The sequence below is a fragment of the Trichosurus vulpecula genome, chromosome 3 (assembly GCF_011100635.1).
Source record: "Trichosurus vulpecula isolate mTriVul1 chromosome 3, mTriVul1.pri, whole genome shotgun sequence".
Taxonomy (NCBI): domain Eukaryota; kingdom Metazoa; phylum Chordata; class Mammalia; order Diprotodontia; family Phalangeridae; genus Trichosurus; species Trichosurus vulpecula.
This window is the reverse complement of record NC_050575.1, coordinates 335,554,322-335,572,700: the sequence shown is the minus strand read 5'-3', so window position 1 is coordinate 335,572,700 and position 18,379 is coordinate 335,554,322. Positions and strand designations below refer to the sequence as shown.

The 18,379-nt window shown below is 39.8% G+C and overlaps 1 protein-coding gene across 5 annotated transcripts in view; it reads left to right on the top strand.

Annotated features, from left to right (window-relative positions):
• The window catches only part of SPTBN1 (spectrin beta, non-erythrocytic 1), a 280,165-nt gene that overhangs the window by 159,674 nt on the left and 102,112 nt on the right, over window positions 1-18,379 (top strand). For all 5 annotated transcript variants that reach the window (XM_036748781.1, XM_036748782.1, XM_036748783.1 and 2 more), the window contains one exon: window positions 13,343-13,494. In XM_036748781.1, the coding sequence (XP_036604676.1) occupies window positions 13,343-13,494 (152 nt within the window). The remainder of the gene's footprint in view (window positions 1-13,342; window positions 13,495-18,379) is intronic.

Below are 18,379 nucleotides of genomic sequence, written 5' to 3'. Positions count from 1 at the left end.
CGCTTAATAAAAACTTAGTGACTTAGTGAGTAGAGGGGTGACACGGTCAGACCCGAGCTTTAGAAAGAACACTTTGAACGGCTGAGTGGAGGACGGACTGAACTGGGGAGAGAGTGGTCCAGCAGTCTCAGTAGGCCAGTTCATGAAAGCTTTTATCACCAGGGTGTCAGTGTTAGAGGAGAAAAGGGAATGGAATGGAAGGGAACCCATCTGCTTCTCCTGCCGCAGCCTGCCCTGTTGAATCCTACAAAAACGTGACAAAAATCTTATCTGACAGTGTATATGATAATCTATCCTAGTAATCACCCATTTCTCTGCTGTGAAGGAGTTGACACATTTTGATGTCTTTTCTATAGGATGGTCATTGTTTTTTCTATTACTTGGGGTTCAACTTCCTTTTAGTGACGATGTTCATTTGCATTGTTTTAGTCCTTCTTTTTCCTCCTCTTCCTCCTCCTTTCTTTGCTGCAAAATAATATTCCATTACATTCACCTTTGTGGCCTAGGAATGCTGGGGTGCTGTAGGCTTTGGGACACAGAGTGGTACAATGGAAAGATCTGGGACTTAGGTCAGAATTCTAACATCAGAATTATGGATTCTAATACTAATTCTGACACTGCCTTTTTTAACATTAGGCAAGTCATTTGCCACAAGGCAGTGGTAACCTCCCTGGGCCTTAGACGGGAGAAAAAGAAGGAGAGTTGAGTAGCAGGCCTCAGAGTTCCCTTCAGCTTTAGATGTATGATCTTATGATGTTATTTTTTCATTCATTGCCCCAAATGTCAGTCTTTTAAATAATTCTCCTATACTGCTCCTTCCTCTTCAGTTCATGCTTCCACTGTGACTTTAGTCAGAAGAACTAGGTTGCACTGATTACAACTTTTACGACCCAGCCAGTGGATTGGGTGACCAAGATCTTATGATTTGGCACCATTTTCTCATCCCGTCTTCCTGGGCTTGTCTTAGAGTAGTGTCTTCATTTCCTTCCTTTCAAAATAGAAGTTAAACTAATTGAACCTGGGATAAATATCCTAAATAAGTCCAAAGAAAGAGTTAACCACTGAATGGTAGCTACAGCATATGATATGTTTTGTATTTAAAAGACAGGATGTCAAACCAGAAATATGTACTGTTCAGGTTGTTTGGTAAGATAAAGTTGAATGAGAGTTAACTGAGTAGTTAAGCTCCCTCTCCTTAAAGTCTGCAGGCTAACAAAGGGGCATTCCCTGTTATGCGCATGTAATTCTGGGTTGTTCGTTTTGGGTTTGTATATCCAATTTAGTCTGTAAGAGTTTAAAAGTTTATTAACTTAAATTTCATGTATTTGTCTAAATTAATATAGATAACATAAATTTAAGTAATTAAGTAATTAATATAGGCTGTATCTATGTATAAATGAACATATGTAAGTTGTAACTAGAAAAATAGTTGGAAGCCCCTAGAGTAATCTGACTGAGAGGCAGGAGGTGTCTTCCTTCAAAAGATTAACTTCCTTCCTCTTGTGGCGTCAAGATAACAGTTTGATTCTGCATTATCAATGTCACCAGTTGCCTGTTTTCCTGTTTCCTGCTCTAGCAGTTTGCATGTTGTATTTTCTGGTCTCCTCCAGGGAAATGTTTGTGTATGTGTAATGTATTTTTCCCTTCACCCCTTCCCTTCTCCCGCAGTCTGAGACACATTTGGGCCTCTACCCATAATTCTTTTGTTTTACATTTGAATGAGGAGGAGCAGGGGAGAGAGAAATCTAAAAAAATATTTCTTTAAAGGAATTCCTCAAAACTTGGTGTAAGACTTAATTGTCTGACAGCTGACCATGTCTCCTGGGATGAGTCAGCTTTAAAATACTCCTTACACTTAGTTACATCTCTATGTACATTTTTGCCTGACTTAAATTGGAGTGGCCAGTCATGGTTACCGCTAAACAAATAGGACGCTCAACATTTTAGTTTACTTGGTATACTTTTAACTTGAAAGACAGAATTGTATGTGGCAGTTTTATCTGTTGGTAGACAGATGAGGAAACTGTTGCAAGAGAAAAAGTCCAGTTGTGAAATGGGAAGAAATATTTTATATATGCAGCGGTGACTTTTAACTATTTAGTTCCTTTTTAAAAAGTTTATTTCTTCAAAAAGTCTTAGCAAGCTGGAAAGATTTCATAGTCCAGCAAGGTAGTGGGCCACGTCCATAAACCAGGAGACTCATCACCAGAGCTGTGGTCTGAATTTTTTTTTTAACCATAATTCCCTGGCTATCTGCTAAGGCCTAGATGATTTAGGATCATTATTATAGTATCAAACTGATACAGTCAGGCTCCATCAGTAGAAATACTGTATTGGGATCATTATTCTCTGCATTGGTAAGACCACACCTGGAGTTTTGCATCAAATCCCAAGCACCTCACTTTAGCATGGGAATTCGTTACCATTCATTTCAGATCTTGCTTTTCTTTCGTTAGGTTCTTCCTTGAGTAGATGAGGGGGTGGGGGGAGGGATTCTGGGGCAGGGGAGATAATGACTGGTATCAAATGAAATTCATGCCTTCACTATATTATGCCACCAGATAGCTAAGGCAGTTTAACTTGAAGATGTGAGGATGTAGCACTTTAGGAAAGGACAAACATAGAATAATATATCCATGAGAGGGAAGATGAGGGATCGGAGAAATGAGGTAATAAGTGGAGTTCTTTCAGTTTTTTTTAGCCTGAAAAAGCAGTCTTGGAGATCTAGGGAACTCAGAAGACATTTGGTATATAACAAGACTCTTATTAGAACAACTGGACTTATTTTGGGGTGAGGGACATCCCCTCCCCCTCTACCTTTTTCCAGGCCTATTATTCCTATCTGTTCATTGGGACCAAGAGGCAGCATGGCATAGCCTTGGATTTGGAGTGAGCAAGACTGAGTTCAGATTCAGCCTTAAACACTAGTTCTGTAGTCTAGGCAAGTCATTTAACCTCTCTTTGTATCTTAATTCCCCATCTGTAAGGGGGAAAGATATAAGCATTAATTAAATACCTACTTTGTGCCAAGAACTATGCTAAGCACTTTACAAATATTCTCATTTGATCCTCTTTTGTAAAATGAAAGGATTAGACTAGTTAGTCATTAAGCATTTATTATGCACCTACTGTGTGCCAGGCACTGTGCTAAATACCGAGAATACAAAAAGAGACTAGCAGGTAGGCCTTTCCCTTCTAGCTCTAAGTCTATGGTCCTAAGTCTAACCATCTAACCAATAGGATAGCTGTTTACTTATTAGAAGTTTATTATTTTATCTCCATTAATTCTCCTTTCCAGGCTACAATAGCCAGTTCTTGTATGGCATTATCACCTTCACTGTCCTGGTCAATTTCCTGCTCTCCCTTCAGCTTATCATTTGTCTTACCTGAAATACAGCGCTCAGGATGTGCTAGGTGGAATCTGGCACAGGGCAGAATAACTTTGTTGTTGTTGTTTTGGGTTTTTGTTTTTGCTGGCATATCAAACTATTGTCTCATGAGCTTAAAAATCCTCCAAAACTCCCCAGCCTTCTTTCCAGACAGATTGCTGTCTAGCTACCCTTCTCTCGTGGTATACTCAAGAGACGGATTTTTTTTTTTAACTCAAGTGTAAACCTTCTGTTTATTGCTATTAAATTTCATCTGACATTCTAGCCTATCAAGAGCCTTTTAGATCATAACTTTGTTATTTCATTCTTGGTTGTAGCTGTCTATTTAGCATGTCTTCTATATGTTTGTCCGAGGTATTGATAACAGTATTAAGCAACACTTTCCAAAGAAGTAATTTTGAAGAAATAGTATAAAGATGTCCAGAAACCTTATCATAGCAAAAGATGAGAGTAAAGAATAAACCAATGGGCAGCTCCATTAAGATAATTCTCCATATTTCCTCAGACTTACCCTGCTGTGTTTTCTTACCCCACTCCTCATGGGTCAAATGACCTCTTTACCTTCTTTGTCTGAATTTCTGTCAACCTTTAGAGTCCAAATCAAATGCCATTGTCCATCAGTCATCTGTGCCAAGTGCTGGGTGTACAAAGAAAGGCAAAAAAAATAGACAGTATTGTTGAGGTCATGGTCAAATGGGGAAGACAACACATGAACAATTAGGTACAAATTAGGATCTATCTATATATTTTATGGTATATATTGGTATATGGTATTTATATGATACATGTAAATATGTATAAACCTTATTTGTACCTAATTGCTTGCATGTTGTCTTCCCGCAATTTATATCTACATATACACATATATATGACATCATATATATTGGAGACAACGATTTTAACTGGGACTTGAAGTCGGGAGGCCAAGAGATAAAGATTAAGAGGGAAAGAGTTCCAGATATGGGGCACAACCAATGAAAATGTCAGCAAGGAGGCTAGTGTCACAGATCACAAAGTACCATAGTAAAGAACACTGGAAAGGTAGAGGAAGGGCCAAGCTTAGACACAAAAATAGTTTTTTGGGGGAGGCAATAAATATCAAGATTAGCCTAGTGACAGGAGACTACAAATTGAGGGCCTTGATTTCCCTCTCTAACCATGATACTGAATGACAGCACAGAGCTCATTATTATGGGTTTTTTTCTTAAATTTTTAAAATTCATTTTAAACTTAAATACAACTTGAGAAAAGGAAAAAAAAAACTCCATGTACACAGCAGAACATAAAGAGACGATTTCATATAACTTTACTTTTTTTAAAACCTGTGTAATAAATACTACATATTGTTTTCTAAGCAACCCAGCTTTTCTGTGCTTCCTTCTGAGTTTTCTTTTGTTCTGTGCTATGCACTTTTTATTTTTTTCCCCTCCTCTGCCACCCTAGAAAAGGCTACAATTAAACACGAATATATACATATATAATCTACATACTTACACATATATATTATATTTAATATACATATATGTTAGACCATACTATACATATTTCTGTTTGTCACTTCTTTCTCCCAGGAGATGGATAGCATGAGTGGCAAAGTCTGAATTTAAGTCCAGGTCCTCAGACTTTCCACTCTACCATGTACTGGTTTCCAGTTGCCCCTCACTTCCAATGCTGGGCATAACTTGGAAAAGGACATTGTCAGAATGAAAATGGCAAAATGTGCCTTCTTGCTTTCTTATATAAATAGCTTCCTAAAATCCTGGCTGCCAGCCCTATCTATGGGGCGTTGCTTGCTGGCTGAGGGAGAGAAGTAGAAGGGATGATGTCAGGGAGGTAGATGGGAGGAAGATGGGTGGAGTAAAGAGCACATAACTAAGGGAGCTGCCAGACAGATTTTTTTTCTTTATCTCCCTATCTTTACCAGAAAGGTTTCTATATATAAGACACAGCACTCCACTGCAGAGCACCAGCTATAAGCCATTTTTTTCAGTCTCCCTTAATTAGTTGAGTGTTTTCTCTGGCTTCTACCTGGGGCAGAGACACATCTGGGGTGGGTTCCTGTCCTCAACTTGTGCTTTAACTGACCCCTTTGGCCATGTCTTTCTCCTCTCCTTCCTAACAAAATGTTTTTCACTTAATAAGTGAAATGGGTATACTTAACAACTTGGCATGAATGACCTCCCTCTACAATATAGTGAACATTTATTAAGCACCTACTATGTGCCCTTAGCCCAGCCTTACCCCCATATTGCTCTAGCCAAACTGGATTATTCTGTGTTCCCAAGATTTGTTCCATTGCTTTCTTGCCTCAGTTCCTATCAGTCAATCAGCATTTATTAAGTGCTCACTACATGCCTGACACAGTGCTTAGTGGTAGGGATATAAAAAGAGGCAAAAGACAGAGCTTACAGTTAAATGGAGGAGACACCATGCAAACAAATATGTCCAAGATAAATAGGATCCCTCCCTCCTTTGTTTCCCTTTTGAATTTCTACCCATTCTTTAGTGCCCAAAACAAATGCTACACCCCCTCTCCCAACCCCCAAAACCCTCCCCCACACACACAAATATCCCAAGTCAGGTAGGATCTTCTTTCTCCCTCTCAGACCTCACAAAGTGCTTTGTTTTATTGTGCTTGTCTACCTCATTCTCTGGGTACTCCCTCTGAGCCACATTAGTGCAGATCATAATCAGTCCTCATCTCATACATAATGTGAGATTCTTGTCTGATCCTCTTGTAAATCCTCCACAGTTGGAGGAGGGAGGGTCCCTCCCTTATCATGAATTATTTCATTTTATAGTAATTTGCAGCATCTCTCTCCTAGGCTGAATGATGGCAAAAACATTCTCTAAACTTTTCCTCTTGCGCACCTGGCACAGCACTCTATTACACAGTATGTATGTTGGCTGAACTGTTTAAAATTTAGACTGAGTTCCCCAGACCTTCTGAAACCCCCCTTCCAAATCCTGGTGGCTCACGAGATGGTTGCTCCTGAGTAAGTTTGGAAGATCAAGAGAGAGGGAGAGAGGGAGAGAGGAAGAAATGAGAGAAAAACAAGAAAGAGAGTAGGGAAGAACAAGATCCAGAGCCTAGAGAATGAAGCTGATGTTAGGAAATTTTTCCTTAAAATTGAAACTATGAAGATGTGGAATGTACTGCCTTAGGCAAGGTGGTAATAGATTCCTTTCACTATAGACCTTCAAGCAAAAGGCTGGATGACCCTTTCTTGGGTTTGGTATGGAAGGGATACTTTTCATATATGAATCAGATTAGATGGCTGTCACCAATAGGTCCCTTCCACCTCCCAAGATTCTGTGAATTCATTTCTACATTTGCTTTGTGTTTATTTTTTATAAGCTTGGGGTGTGTGTGTATGTATTTCTATATAATTTGCCTCCAGTAGAATGTAAGCTCCTTGAGAGCAAAGACTGTTTCATCTGTCTTGGTAACACAGTACTTGGCACGTAGTAGCATCTAATAAATGCCTGATTGATTGGCTCTGAACAGTCATAAGAAACTCCAAAAGCTCCTAGAATTAGGATGCTTCATTTTCTTTTCTTTTTTTAATGATTTTTTTATTTGATATTTTTTTAGTTTTCAGCATTGATTTCCACAAGATTTTGAGTTATAAATTTTCTACCCTCCCCCCCACTCCAAGATGACATATATTCTAATTGCCCTGTTCCCCAGTCAGCCCTCCCTTCTATCATCCCCCTTCCCCTTCCCCCCATCCCTTTTCCCCTTACTTTCTTGTAGGGCAAGATAGATTTCTGTGCCCCATTGCCTGTATATCTTATTTCCCAGTTCCATGCAAAAACAACCTTTTCTTTTTTTTTTTGAGCATCTGCTTTTAAAACTTTGAGTTCCAAATTCTCTCCCCTCTTCCCTCCCCACCCACTCTCCCTAAGAAGGCAAGCAATTCAACATAGGCCGCGCATGTATCATTATGCAAAACACTCCCATAAAGAGTCATGTTGTGAAAGACTAACTATATTTCCCTCCCTCCTATCCTGTCCCCCTTTATTCAGTTTTCTCCCCTGACCCTGTCCCTTTTCAATAGTGTTTGCTTTTGATTACTTCTTCCCCCTATCTGCCCTCCCTTTTATCGTCCCCCCTCTTTTATCCCCTTCCTCCTTCTTTCCTGTGGGGTAAGATACCCAATTGAGTGTGTATGTTATTCATTCCTGAAGTTAAATATGATGAGAGCAAGATTCATTCATTCCCCCTCACCTTCCCCCTCTTCCCTTCCAATGAACTGCTTTTTGTTGCCACTTTTATGTGAGATAATTTACCCCATTCTATCTTTCCCATTCTCCCTCTCTCAATATATTCCTCTCTCATCCCTTAATTTTATTTTATTTTTTTAGATATCATCCCTTCATATTCAACTCATCCTGTGCCCTCTGTCTATGTATATGTATATTCCCTTCAACTACCCTAATACTGAGAAAGGTCTCATGAATTACACACATCACCTTTCCATGTAGGAATGTAAGCAAAACAGTTCAACTTTAGTAAGTCCCTTATGATTTCTCTTTCTTGTTTACCTTTTCATGCTTCTCTTGATTCTTGTGTTTGAAAGTCAAATTTTCTATTCAGCTCTGGTCTTTTCACTGAGAAAGCTTGAAAGTCTTCTATTTTATTGAAAGTAAATATTTCAATCCAAACTCCTCTGACCTCTGGAATATGATATTCCAAGCCCTTCAGTCCCTCAAGGTGGAAGCTGCTAGATCTTGTGTTATCCTGATTGTGTTTTCACAATACTTGAATCGTTTCTTTCTGGCTGCTTACAGTATTTTCTCCTTAATCTGGGAGCTCGGGAATTTGGCAACAATATTCCTAGGAATTTTCTTTTTGGGATCTTTTTCAAGAGGCGATCTGTGGATTCTTTCAATTTCTATTTTACCCTCTATCTGTAGACTATCAGGGCAATTTTCCTTGATAATTTCTTGAAAGATGGTGTCTAGGCTTTTTTTTTTTTGATCATGGCTTTCAGGTAGTCCAGTAATTTTAAAATTATTTCTCCTCGATCTATTTTCCAGGTCAGTGGTTTTTCCAATGAGATATTTCACATTGTCTTCCACTTTTTCATTCCTTTGGTTCTGTTTTATAATATCTTGATTTCTCATCAAGTCCCTAGCTTCCACTTGCTCCAATCTAATTTTTAAGGTAGTAGTTTCTTTAGTGGTCTTTTGGACCTCCTTTTCCACTTGGGTAATTCTGCCTTTCAAGGCATTCTTCTCCTCATTGGCTTTTTGGAGCTCTTTTGCCATTTGAGTTAGTCTATATTTTAAGGTTTTGTTTTCTTCAGTATTTTTTTCAGTATTTTTTGGGTCTCCTTTACCAATTCATTGACTTGTTTTTCATGGTTTTCTCACATCACTCTCATATCTCTTCCCAATTTTTCCTCTACTTCTCTTACTTTCTTTTCCAAATCTTTTTGAGCTCTACCATGGCCTGAGAGCAATTCCTATTTTTCTTGGAGGCTTTTGATGTAGGCTCTTTGACTTTGTTGACTTATTCTGGCTGTATGTTTTGGTTTTCTTTGTCACCAAAGAAAGATTCCAAAGTCTGAGTCTGAATCTGGGTCCGTATTCACTGCCCATTCATGTTCCCAGCCAACTACTTGACTCTTGAGCTCTTTGTAAAGGTATGACTGCTTATAGAGTATAGAGTACTTTGTCCCAACCTTTAGGGGCCTTGTGCTACTGTTTTCAGAGCTACTTCTACACAGCAAACTCTGCCACACCAGCTTTTCTCCTCCCCCAAGAACTGCCAACCCAGACCAGACCGGATCCAAGCAGGCTCTGCACTCCTGCTTTGATCCACTGCTTAATTCCTCCCACAGGGTGGGCCTAGAGCCGGAAGCAACTGCAGCTGGAAACAGCCTCAGAGCTGCACCACTTCTGTGCCCTCAGGGCGGTGGCCTACAGTGAACTCCTTTCACTCAATTCTTGCACTTCTACCCACTAACTTTCTCTGTTGTCTTTGGTGTTTGTGGGTTGAGAAGTCTGGTAACTACCACAGCTCACTGATTCAGGGCGCTAGGGCCTCTTCCGCCCAGCTCCTGGTCTGGTTGGTCCTGGCGCGGCCCACGCTGGACTCTGCTCCACTCTGCTCCCAGCTCCATGCAATATACCCTTCCCCACAGCCATCCAGGCTTTCCTGGGCTGGAGCCCTGCTTCCCTCTGTTATTTCGTGGGTTCTACAGCTCTAGAATTTGTTCAGAGCCATTTTTTACAGGTGTTTGGAGGAGCCTGGGGAAGAGCTCCAGCAAGTCCCTGCTTTCCAGCTGCCATCTTGGCTCTGCCCCAGGATGCTTCATTTTCTGCTAACTTCTGACCTCTGTGGTCCAGAGCACATGGCCCATCCTCTAGTATCTCTTTGTCATTTTACCTCTTCATAGGTTTAGGATTTTGCATTTCTTCTAGGCTGGGAATTATGGCGAGAGATTGTCTTTGAAACTGATGTTTTGTGCTTCCCTAATCTTAACCTAAAAGAAGCAAAGATTCACTTTTATGCGAAATCCATCCTGTGGATTGATGGTTAGCAGAACAAACATTGTACTGTTTTCTTAGAAACATCTTAATCCATACAGTTTCATTTTCAACTTGTTTCCTGGGCTGGCAGAGTCTGATCGTAGTGTTAACTATGAGGTTGGAACAGACTTTTACTCTACATTAGGTGATGCTATTTTAAAACAAATTTGTTTCATCCTCAATGTACAAGACAATGCATGCTGCCATGGAAGAGCTAAGACGTCTTGTCACAGGTGTCAGAATTTACCCAGGACTGAGTTCTTGAGGCGCGTCTCAACAAGGCCTATCTGGTTGCATTTGTATTACTCCTTAAGCATGTTGGATGGAAACCATCAGCCTCCCATTAAAAAAAAAGAGCCTAATTATTACCTTCTACCATGATCATTATAATATATAACAGACTAAAGCCCCTTTTCTTCAATAACTCTATGTTGCCTTCTCTTACTCCTCCTTCCCCTGCCAGAGAGTTTATTTTCTTGATAGTTGGATCCTCACTTTTCTCTGTCTTGCCCCTGATTCCTCTATCTTGGGGTGCCTCTGCCTGGTAAGTCTGGACCTGGAGAGCAGATTCAAACAGCTGGTTGGACTCTTTGGATGTCAGCCCATATCCTCTGTTACCAGGTTTGTAGCATCAAAGGTCATGCAGTGAGGGCTTCATTCTCTTCTTCCTGGAACCAGGGAAAAGGACTTAGCATACAGGGTTGGGCAGTTTCCACAAAACAGGCTGGACAGATCCGTAGCAAAATGCCCATTAAGCATAAGCCATTGCTTTTTATGTACCCGACATTATAAGAGGGCAGGTTACCCACAGGGCTGTAGGGACATGTCCAGTTACCCTTTGGGGAGTTATAACCAGGCTGACTTTTCTTGATGTTTTTGGTGAGAAAACAAATACAGTGCAGAAGAAAATGTCAGGGACCCAGGTCCCGTTCAGTCTTTCTTTTCTCTACATCCATGTAGCCATGTCACTGAGGCACATAAATGTTAAATTAACGTTGGTTGAACTGAATAAACAAATATTTCTGTGCTTATGGCACACAACTAACTCTGTTCCAACACAAATAACCCCAGAACTGGCCTCAGCTTAATTTTGTACTTAATGTAGCAATAGGAGACGAAGGTAATTGATATAGATGGACAAGGAATGGGAAGGTTTTGTGTAGGTGAATGGGCCAATTTATAGTTTATTGGACAAAAGCTATGAGAACACTGATTTAAACAATATGCCCTCCATGAAGGGCCCCAAAGACTATATAGTACAGATGGGACAGGGTTAGCCCTGAGTTTCCCAAATGGAACATAGTAGAGTATTTAAAATTTTCAACCTTTTTAACTCCATAATGAATGGAACTGTTACATGTTTCCTTTGGCCAAAGGGCGCTGAGCCACAAAGCATTTTGTGAATTGAAAAAGTTGGGCAACCTCCAGCCTACCCTATAGATATGCCTTCAGTGTAATAGGATTTAGGATTTTAGAGCTGGAAAAGATCTTTAAAGTTTTGCCTCATTGGAAAGATGAGAAACCTGAGTGTTGAGGAGGTTATGACATGCTTAGAGCCATGTTGCTAACTCGTTAGAAAGCCACCATCGCTGCTACTATCCTGATTCATGGTTCATCTTTGCTAACCACGTTTTGGAATGAAACAACTGCATCAGAGTACCAAACTTCAATCAGTTTTTCTTGTTTTAGAAAATATTTTTGATCTTCATAAAAAATGACACTGCTGGTACTATGTAGTGGGCTTATTGTTATTTTAAATGAACTAAAAATATTCTAAAGTTGATCAGTTTTGATTTCTAAGACAGTAAATGATGATGGCTATAATCCATATTGCAGTATGTTTTTGGGGTCCTTCCATAGGCAGGTAGGTGGTTCAGTTGAGATAGAAAAGTTATACTTGGAACCAGGAACCAGTGCAAATCTAGCCTCAGGTACTTGCCAGCTGTGTGATCCTGAACCTTCACTCTGCTTTAGTTTCCTCTTCTGTAAAATGTGGATAACAGTAGCATCTACCTCCCAGAGTTGTGAGGATGAAATTTCAAAATTCACTAAATGAGTGAAGGAAAAAGCATTTATTAAGCATTTACTACATACCAGTTACTTTGCTAAGCATTAAGGATAGAAATGTGAAATCAAGGTAGTCCCCGACCTCAGGGAGGCTGACATTGTAAAGTGAGAAGCAGTCTGGTGTATTACATAGAGAATTGACTTTGGAGTATGGAAGACCTGGGTTCAAGTAATGACTGATATATGCTGGCTCTTTGGCCTTGAAAAGTCAATTAATCTCTCAGTATCCTCAGGTAGTTCTCTAATCATTTAAATTGCAGAGTATGTTGGTACATCCATTCTTTATGGAGAATTCATTATACCAGTAAAATCACAAGTCCTGTTAAAAAAGAAAAAAATGTCGCTTGGCTCCTGATCCTTTGATCCTTTCTGGCTTCCTTTTAGCCCACCTAAAATCTCACCTTCTATAGGAAGTCTTCTTCCACCTGTCTTAATTCTAGTACCTTCCCTCTGTTAATGATTTCCTATTTATCCTGTACATAGCTTGCTTTGTATATATTTATTTCTATATTGTCTCCCCCATTAGAGTGTAAGCTCCTTGAGGGCAGGGACTGTCTTTTGCCCCTTTTTGTATCCCCAGCGTCTGGCACCTTGTAAACACTTAAATGTTTATTGATTGGATATTGAGGTAACAGTTTCTATCAACACATGATGTACCCTATCCCTCAAAGAGGTAGGGAATAATAAATAGCTAGAGTTCTTCTCCCATATTCCTCTTTTTCAGTTCTCTGATTTGGCTAGCACCTAGTACAGTGGACTGCATGTAGTGAGAATTGAACAAATATTTGTTGAATCGAATACTTTATGAATCCTCAGTTTTATGAACTGGGCATTATAATACGAAGAGCTGGGAGACATATTGGTTCAATGGCATGAGAGCTGGCTCTGGAGTTAGGGGACCTCCCTCCATTCACATCTCACCTCTGACACCTACTACTTCTGTAACCTTGGATAAGTTCACTTACTATCCCAGGGCCTCAGTTTCCTCATCTCTAAAATGAGGGGTTGGTTGGGTTGAACTAGATCCCTCTGAGGTCCCCTTTAGCTCTAAATCTAAGACCTTATTGTATTCTCTGGGAAGGGAGAGGAGTAATAAACCAAGGGAATGGAACAGTGTTAGCAAGCAGTTTTTCACTTTCATTTATTATGGATTACTCAATTCTTGCCTTTCAGATAAATGCCCGGTAAAGAAGGTGGAAAGTAGCTGTTTTAGCATTTGGGTTTACTGGGTTTTTATGAAACTGCTCCTTGAAATGAGAGAGCATGCCCATTACTTTGCAGAGTTAATTGTACATGATTGCCTCTACTGTGGTTGAAGTTACATTTTTCCCCCTCTCTTTTCTCAGATGAGCGTGAGGCTGTACAAAAGAAGACTTTCACCAAGTGGGTTAATTCGCATCTTGCCCGTGTGTCCTGTCGAATCACAGATTTGTACACTGATCTTCGAGATGGACGAATGCTTATCAAACTGCTTGAGGTTCTCTCCGGAGAGAGACTTGTAAGTGAGATTTAATTTCACTCTTGCTTTTCCCTTTCCACCTATAATTTAGTGGAAGAGTATTTTAAAATAATTTGTCTTTTGTTGCACATTAGTCAGGACAGAAAGTGCTAACGGGTGATGGATTGGGAAATTTTTGAGTCCGTAGTGTCCTTGAATATGATCAAATGGCCTCATTCTCTTGGCTTACAAAAGGTTCCTGCTTTAGTGAAATTATGCTCAATAAAGGTAGAAGCAGCATTGCATAGTATATAAGGGGTTGTTCTTTCAGTCTGGAAGATCTGAGTTCAAGTTATACCTTTGATATGCATGTACTGTTTGAGTTAACTCTGGACGGGTCATTTAACTCAGAGTTGCTGATTGGCCTTGGTAGACTGAATTTCAGCAATAAAATTAAAACTCTCAACCTTTCTCTCCCCCACCGGCCCCCCCCCCCCCCAAAAAAAAAGACAGCAATTTTGTATGGTAGAAAAGAGCTTTAGCTATGACTCAAAATGAGAGGAGTTGTGGAAAAGCAATCACCCTGATGTTGGTAGAGCTGTGAATTAAACCCTTCTGGAAGGCAGTTTGGAATTGTGCATATCAGAGTAGCTAAAATGCCCATTCCTTCTGACCAAGAGATTCTCCTGCCTACATACACCCTAGGAAAGCCAGTGACAAAAACAAAGGCCCCATATCCTCAAATATTCATAGCAACCCTTTTTGTAGTAGCAAAGACTCAGAATCAAAGTAAATGCTCTTCACTTGGGGGATGACTAAACGAATTGAGGCACATGAATGTAATGGAATATCATTGTGCCCTAAGAAATGATGATTGTGATGAATACAGAAAAGCATGGAAAGACTTATGAACTGATACAGAATGAAATAAGCAGAACCAGGAAAACAGTGTACATGATGACTGCAACAATGTTAATGGAAGGAACAACAGCCAAACAATTGACACTGAATTTTATAGAACTAAAATGACCAAGATTGGCCCCAAAGAAGATAAATGGAAAGATCTTCTCTCCACTCCCCTACCTCTCCCATCCTTCCTTCCTTTACGGAGGTGGAGGGTCCATGAGTATGGAACATTGAGTACAATGTCAAAAGTTTTCAGCATGTTCATTGGTTTTGTTGAATTCCTTTTATCTTTTATTCCTATTTTTTAAGAGGTGGCTTTCTGGAAGGGAGTTAGGGGGAGGGAGAAGGCTGTAGGGGAAATTCAATGATAAAAAAAAATTATATCAAGAAAACCTGTTAAGAAAGCTTTGCCCAAAAAGTTCAGAATGGGGAATAGAAAAACAGGATGACTTTGATACTATCCTATGAATTAAGTTCAAAGTCTCCTACACAATCCTGCCCCCTCCCCCCTTTTTTTGGGGGGGGTGGTTATTTGTATATTGGAATGGCTATATTTCTTGATGATAAGTTCATAATAAAAAGGGTTAAGGAACTTTGACCATTTACATCTGTTTGAACTTACTGGGCAAATTACAGTCTTCCTGGATCTCAGTTTCCTTATGTGTAAAATGAGGGGAGTTGGCCTAATTGGCCTCTAAAGACCCTTCCATCTCTAACTATATGAATCTGTGCCTTGGAATCTGGTCGTGAATTCAGTATCTATATGTCCAGCCTCTCACCTCTGAGCTTCATCACTGAATCTCCATTGCCTGTTGGAAATTTCTAACTGGATGCCCTGGAAACATCTCAAAGTTGCAAACTCCCTCTTTCTGTCAAAGGCTTTCAGTCTCCCAGCTTTATAGCCTCAGCATTATCCTCAGTTTTTCTCCCTCACCCTTACAGTTAGTTGCCAAATCTTACTGTCTCTGTCTCAACAGCATCTTTCTCATAAGGCCTCTCCACTTACGTAGCTGCCACCTTAGCGTAGACTCTCAGGACCTCTCATGTAGTGTATTACAATAGATTTCTAATTGATTGCCTAGCCTCAAGTGTTGTGCTGCTCCAGTGTACCCCAGTACTCAATACCAAAATAATTTCTCTTGAGCACAGATCTAACAGTAACCACTCCCATACTCAGTGAACTATAGTGGTTTTCAGGTGCATCTAAGATAAAATATTTAATTAAATTATTAAATTTAATATATACCTAAAAGTATATTTATGTGTGTATATGTGATATATAATGAATATGTGTATGTATATTTAATGTCTAAAAGTCTTATTTTATATGTATATACATAAGATATTTACGTATATGTGTATATCTACATAAATATATCACGTTTATTTATTTGTCTCATACGTGTATATATGAGAGGCTGTATGATATAGTGATTAGAAAGCTACCCTTGAAGCCAAGAGACCTTGGATTCAAGACCTGCCCCTGACCCATACTGGCCGTGAGATCCATGTCAAGTCTTTAACCTCTCAGCGTTTTAGGCACCCCTCAAGACAGTAAGTTGCAGAGAAGGTGCCAACTTTGAGTGATGGAGGGAGTTTCCTCACCCAGTAAATCTTGTACTCCTGACATTACAATTCTAGTCCCTATTCCTAGAATTTCCACACATACTTGTCCTCTGTATTCAAATGTAAGCATATTGCAAGTAGGTAATTTCATTCTTTGTACATGTATGTCTAGAACAGTATCTGGCACTTGAGCATTTATAAATGCTTTTTGATTGATTCCAGTTCTTTTGGCTGTCTAACCTTTGCCAAGTCACTCAGTTTCCTTATCTATAAAATTAGGACAATTCCTCCACCTACCTTATGGTTTTTGACAGAGTCGAGTGAAGCGATGGGGACAAAGACACTTGTGAACTGTGAATTATCATTGTACATATAAATTGCCATGGTTGCTATAACATCTGCATTGAACAGGACTTAATTTGCAAAGTCTTGAGTCCTGGCCTGAGCCAAATCTAAAAATGGGATTTTTATTGATTTCCTAAAAGGAATATTTGAGCTGCCATTTACTTTGACTTTAGAAGAGTATGGTTTTTCATTTTCTTTCCAGATCACTTCTTGGTGTTGAAGCTTTTATTCCAGGGTGGAGGGGTATGCGACTGTTTTATTGTCTCATTGGGAACAATGCTTCTTGTGGAATTTGCCTCACTCTCACAGGCAGTGAAGCTGTCAGTCTTTTAGTGAAAACATAATCTCCATTCAGTTTCTGTGCTCTTTCTTTGCTGGTTCTAATGTGACTTTTGTTTATGTAGCTTAAACACAAGAAGCTTTAACCAGTTACTCTAAACTGACCCAACAGGTTTTGTCTCAGCACGATTTGGAAAATGGATGCTGTCTTCCAACCAAGCTTATTCATGGGTATGGATAGTGGCCAAGCTGACGCCTAGGGAGAGGGAACCCTACATCTGTAGTGACATCACCAGGAAAATATGATGGCGGTGGTTGACAGTATTGCCAGAAAACCTTATTTTAATGTCTATCTCCACCCTGTAACTTGACAGTAGCAATCTGTCTTGCCCAGACCATCTCACACACACCTTTGACCGCAGGCTAAAGGCTAAGATTATACCCCATCACTATTATTAGCAACCTGGAGAGAAAATTGCCTCTTTCAGCCATTACCTTTTTGATTCAGTGTGGGACATCTGGTGTGCTTTCCAGGAGGTTTACGACAGATTGCCCTGGGTAAAAAACTCGGAGTCAGATTTTCCTCCCTTCCTGACTTGCCTTCCTGCCTGTCTCTTCACGAGCAGTGCCCTGTGAAAGACAATGAGGGGGAACATTCAGAATGAATGTTTGTATATGCTGTTTGCTGCCTGGGTGTATAGTCTATGTTCATTATTTCCTGTGTTGGTTTGTGGGTCAAACCAAACAGTAAACAACCAAGTAAAAGGTGATTCCTTTATAAAATCTGTTCAGTTTTAGTGAGAGTGCTTTTTTTCCTTTCCTGTTGTGGTGGTAGAAATGAGGGGGAGAGGGGTGTGGGAACAAACATTTATCCTTCTATCCCTTGGATTGTATTCTAAAATGAAGCTCTTTTCAGAAAACCGTTATTAGATGTATTGTGATGTACAACTTATAAGATGGTTATTATTATTATTTTTTTTTAGCTAGACTCTTTACTGGCATATTAAAACTTTACTGTCATGATTATTTTTATCGATTTTTTTTTTAAGAAACTAATCTTTAGAAAGTGACAGAGAAGTCATTAAAAGTCACCTGGGGAAGAATTAACCAAACTTGTGTCCAAGCATGTAACACTGTGATCCTTTTTCGCAAGTAGGGACTGAGAGCTACAGAATTTATACTAAGTGAGGATTTCTGGCCTAGAGACTCTGAAAACTGAATAATTTGTACCTTGTAAGTAAGGATCAGAACCATTGCTTTTTCTTCTGCATTGCACAACATTTTTTGTTATTGTTAAAAGACCATTGTTCTAAGACTATTTAAGAAATGAGAGGAGGAGTTTTGTTTCCACAGAACTGAAGGTGTACTTCCCCCCCACCCCCAGCTTTAGCAGAAACCAGGCCTCAGGTCAGTGAGGTGAAAGGTCAGAGGCTTGTACGCATGCTTAAAGGAGCCGTTTGAGGAGAGCATGACATAGGCAGTCAGGGGAACCCATTGAACCAGTTCAAGCTTATCAAGGGCCTGGTCTTGGTCAAGAGTCCAGGCCTACTGATTTGCATAATTTGCATATGTTAAAGAGGGAAGGTAGGGGAAATGAAGAATGTAGATTAATCCTAAACTCAGACAAGGAAAATCTAATTAACTTCACTTTTGCTTCTGTATCCTAGGAAAACTGTAAAAAGTAAAGAATGTAAACTAACCATAACTCTATCAGGAGTGGAAGGAATGGTTACCCCCCACTCCTGCAGCTGTATCAGTGTGAGTGTTCCCATGAGCACTACTCCCGCTCTCTGGAGGAGTGTAATAAATGCCTTCCTCTGCCCACTCTGGTCCTGAGTTCTTTGGGTGA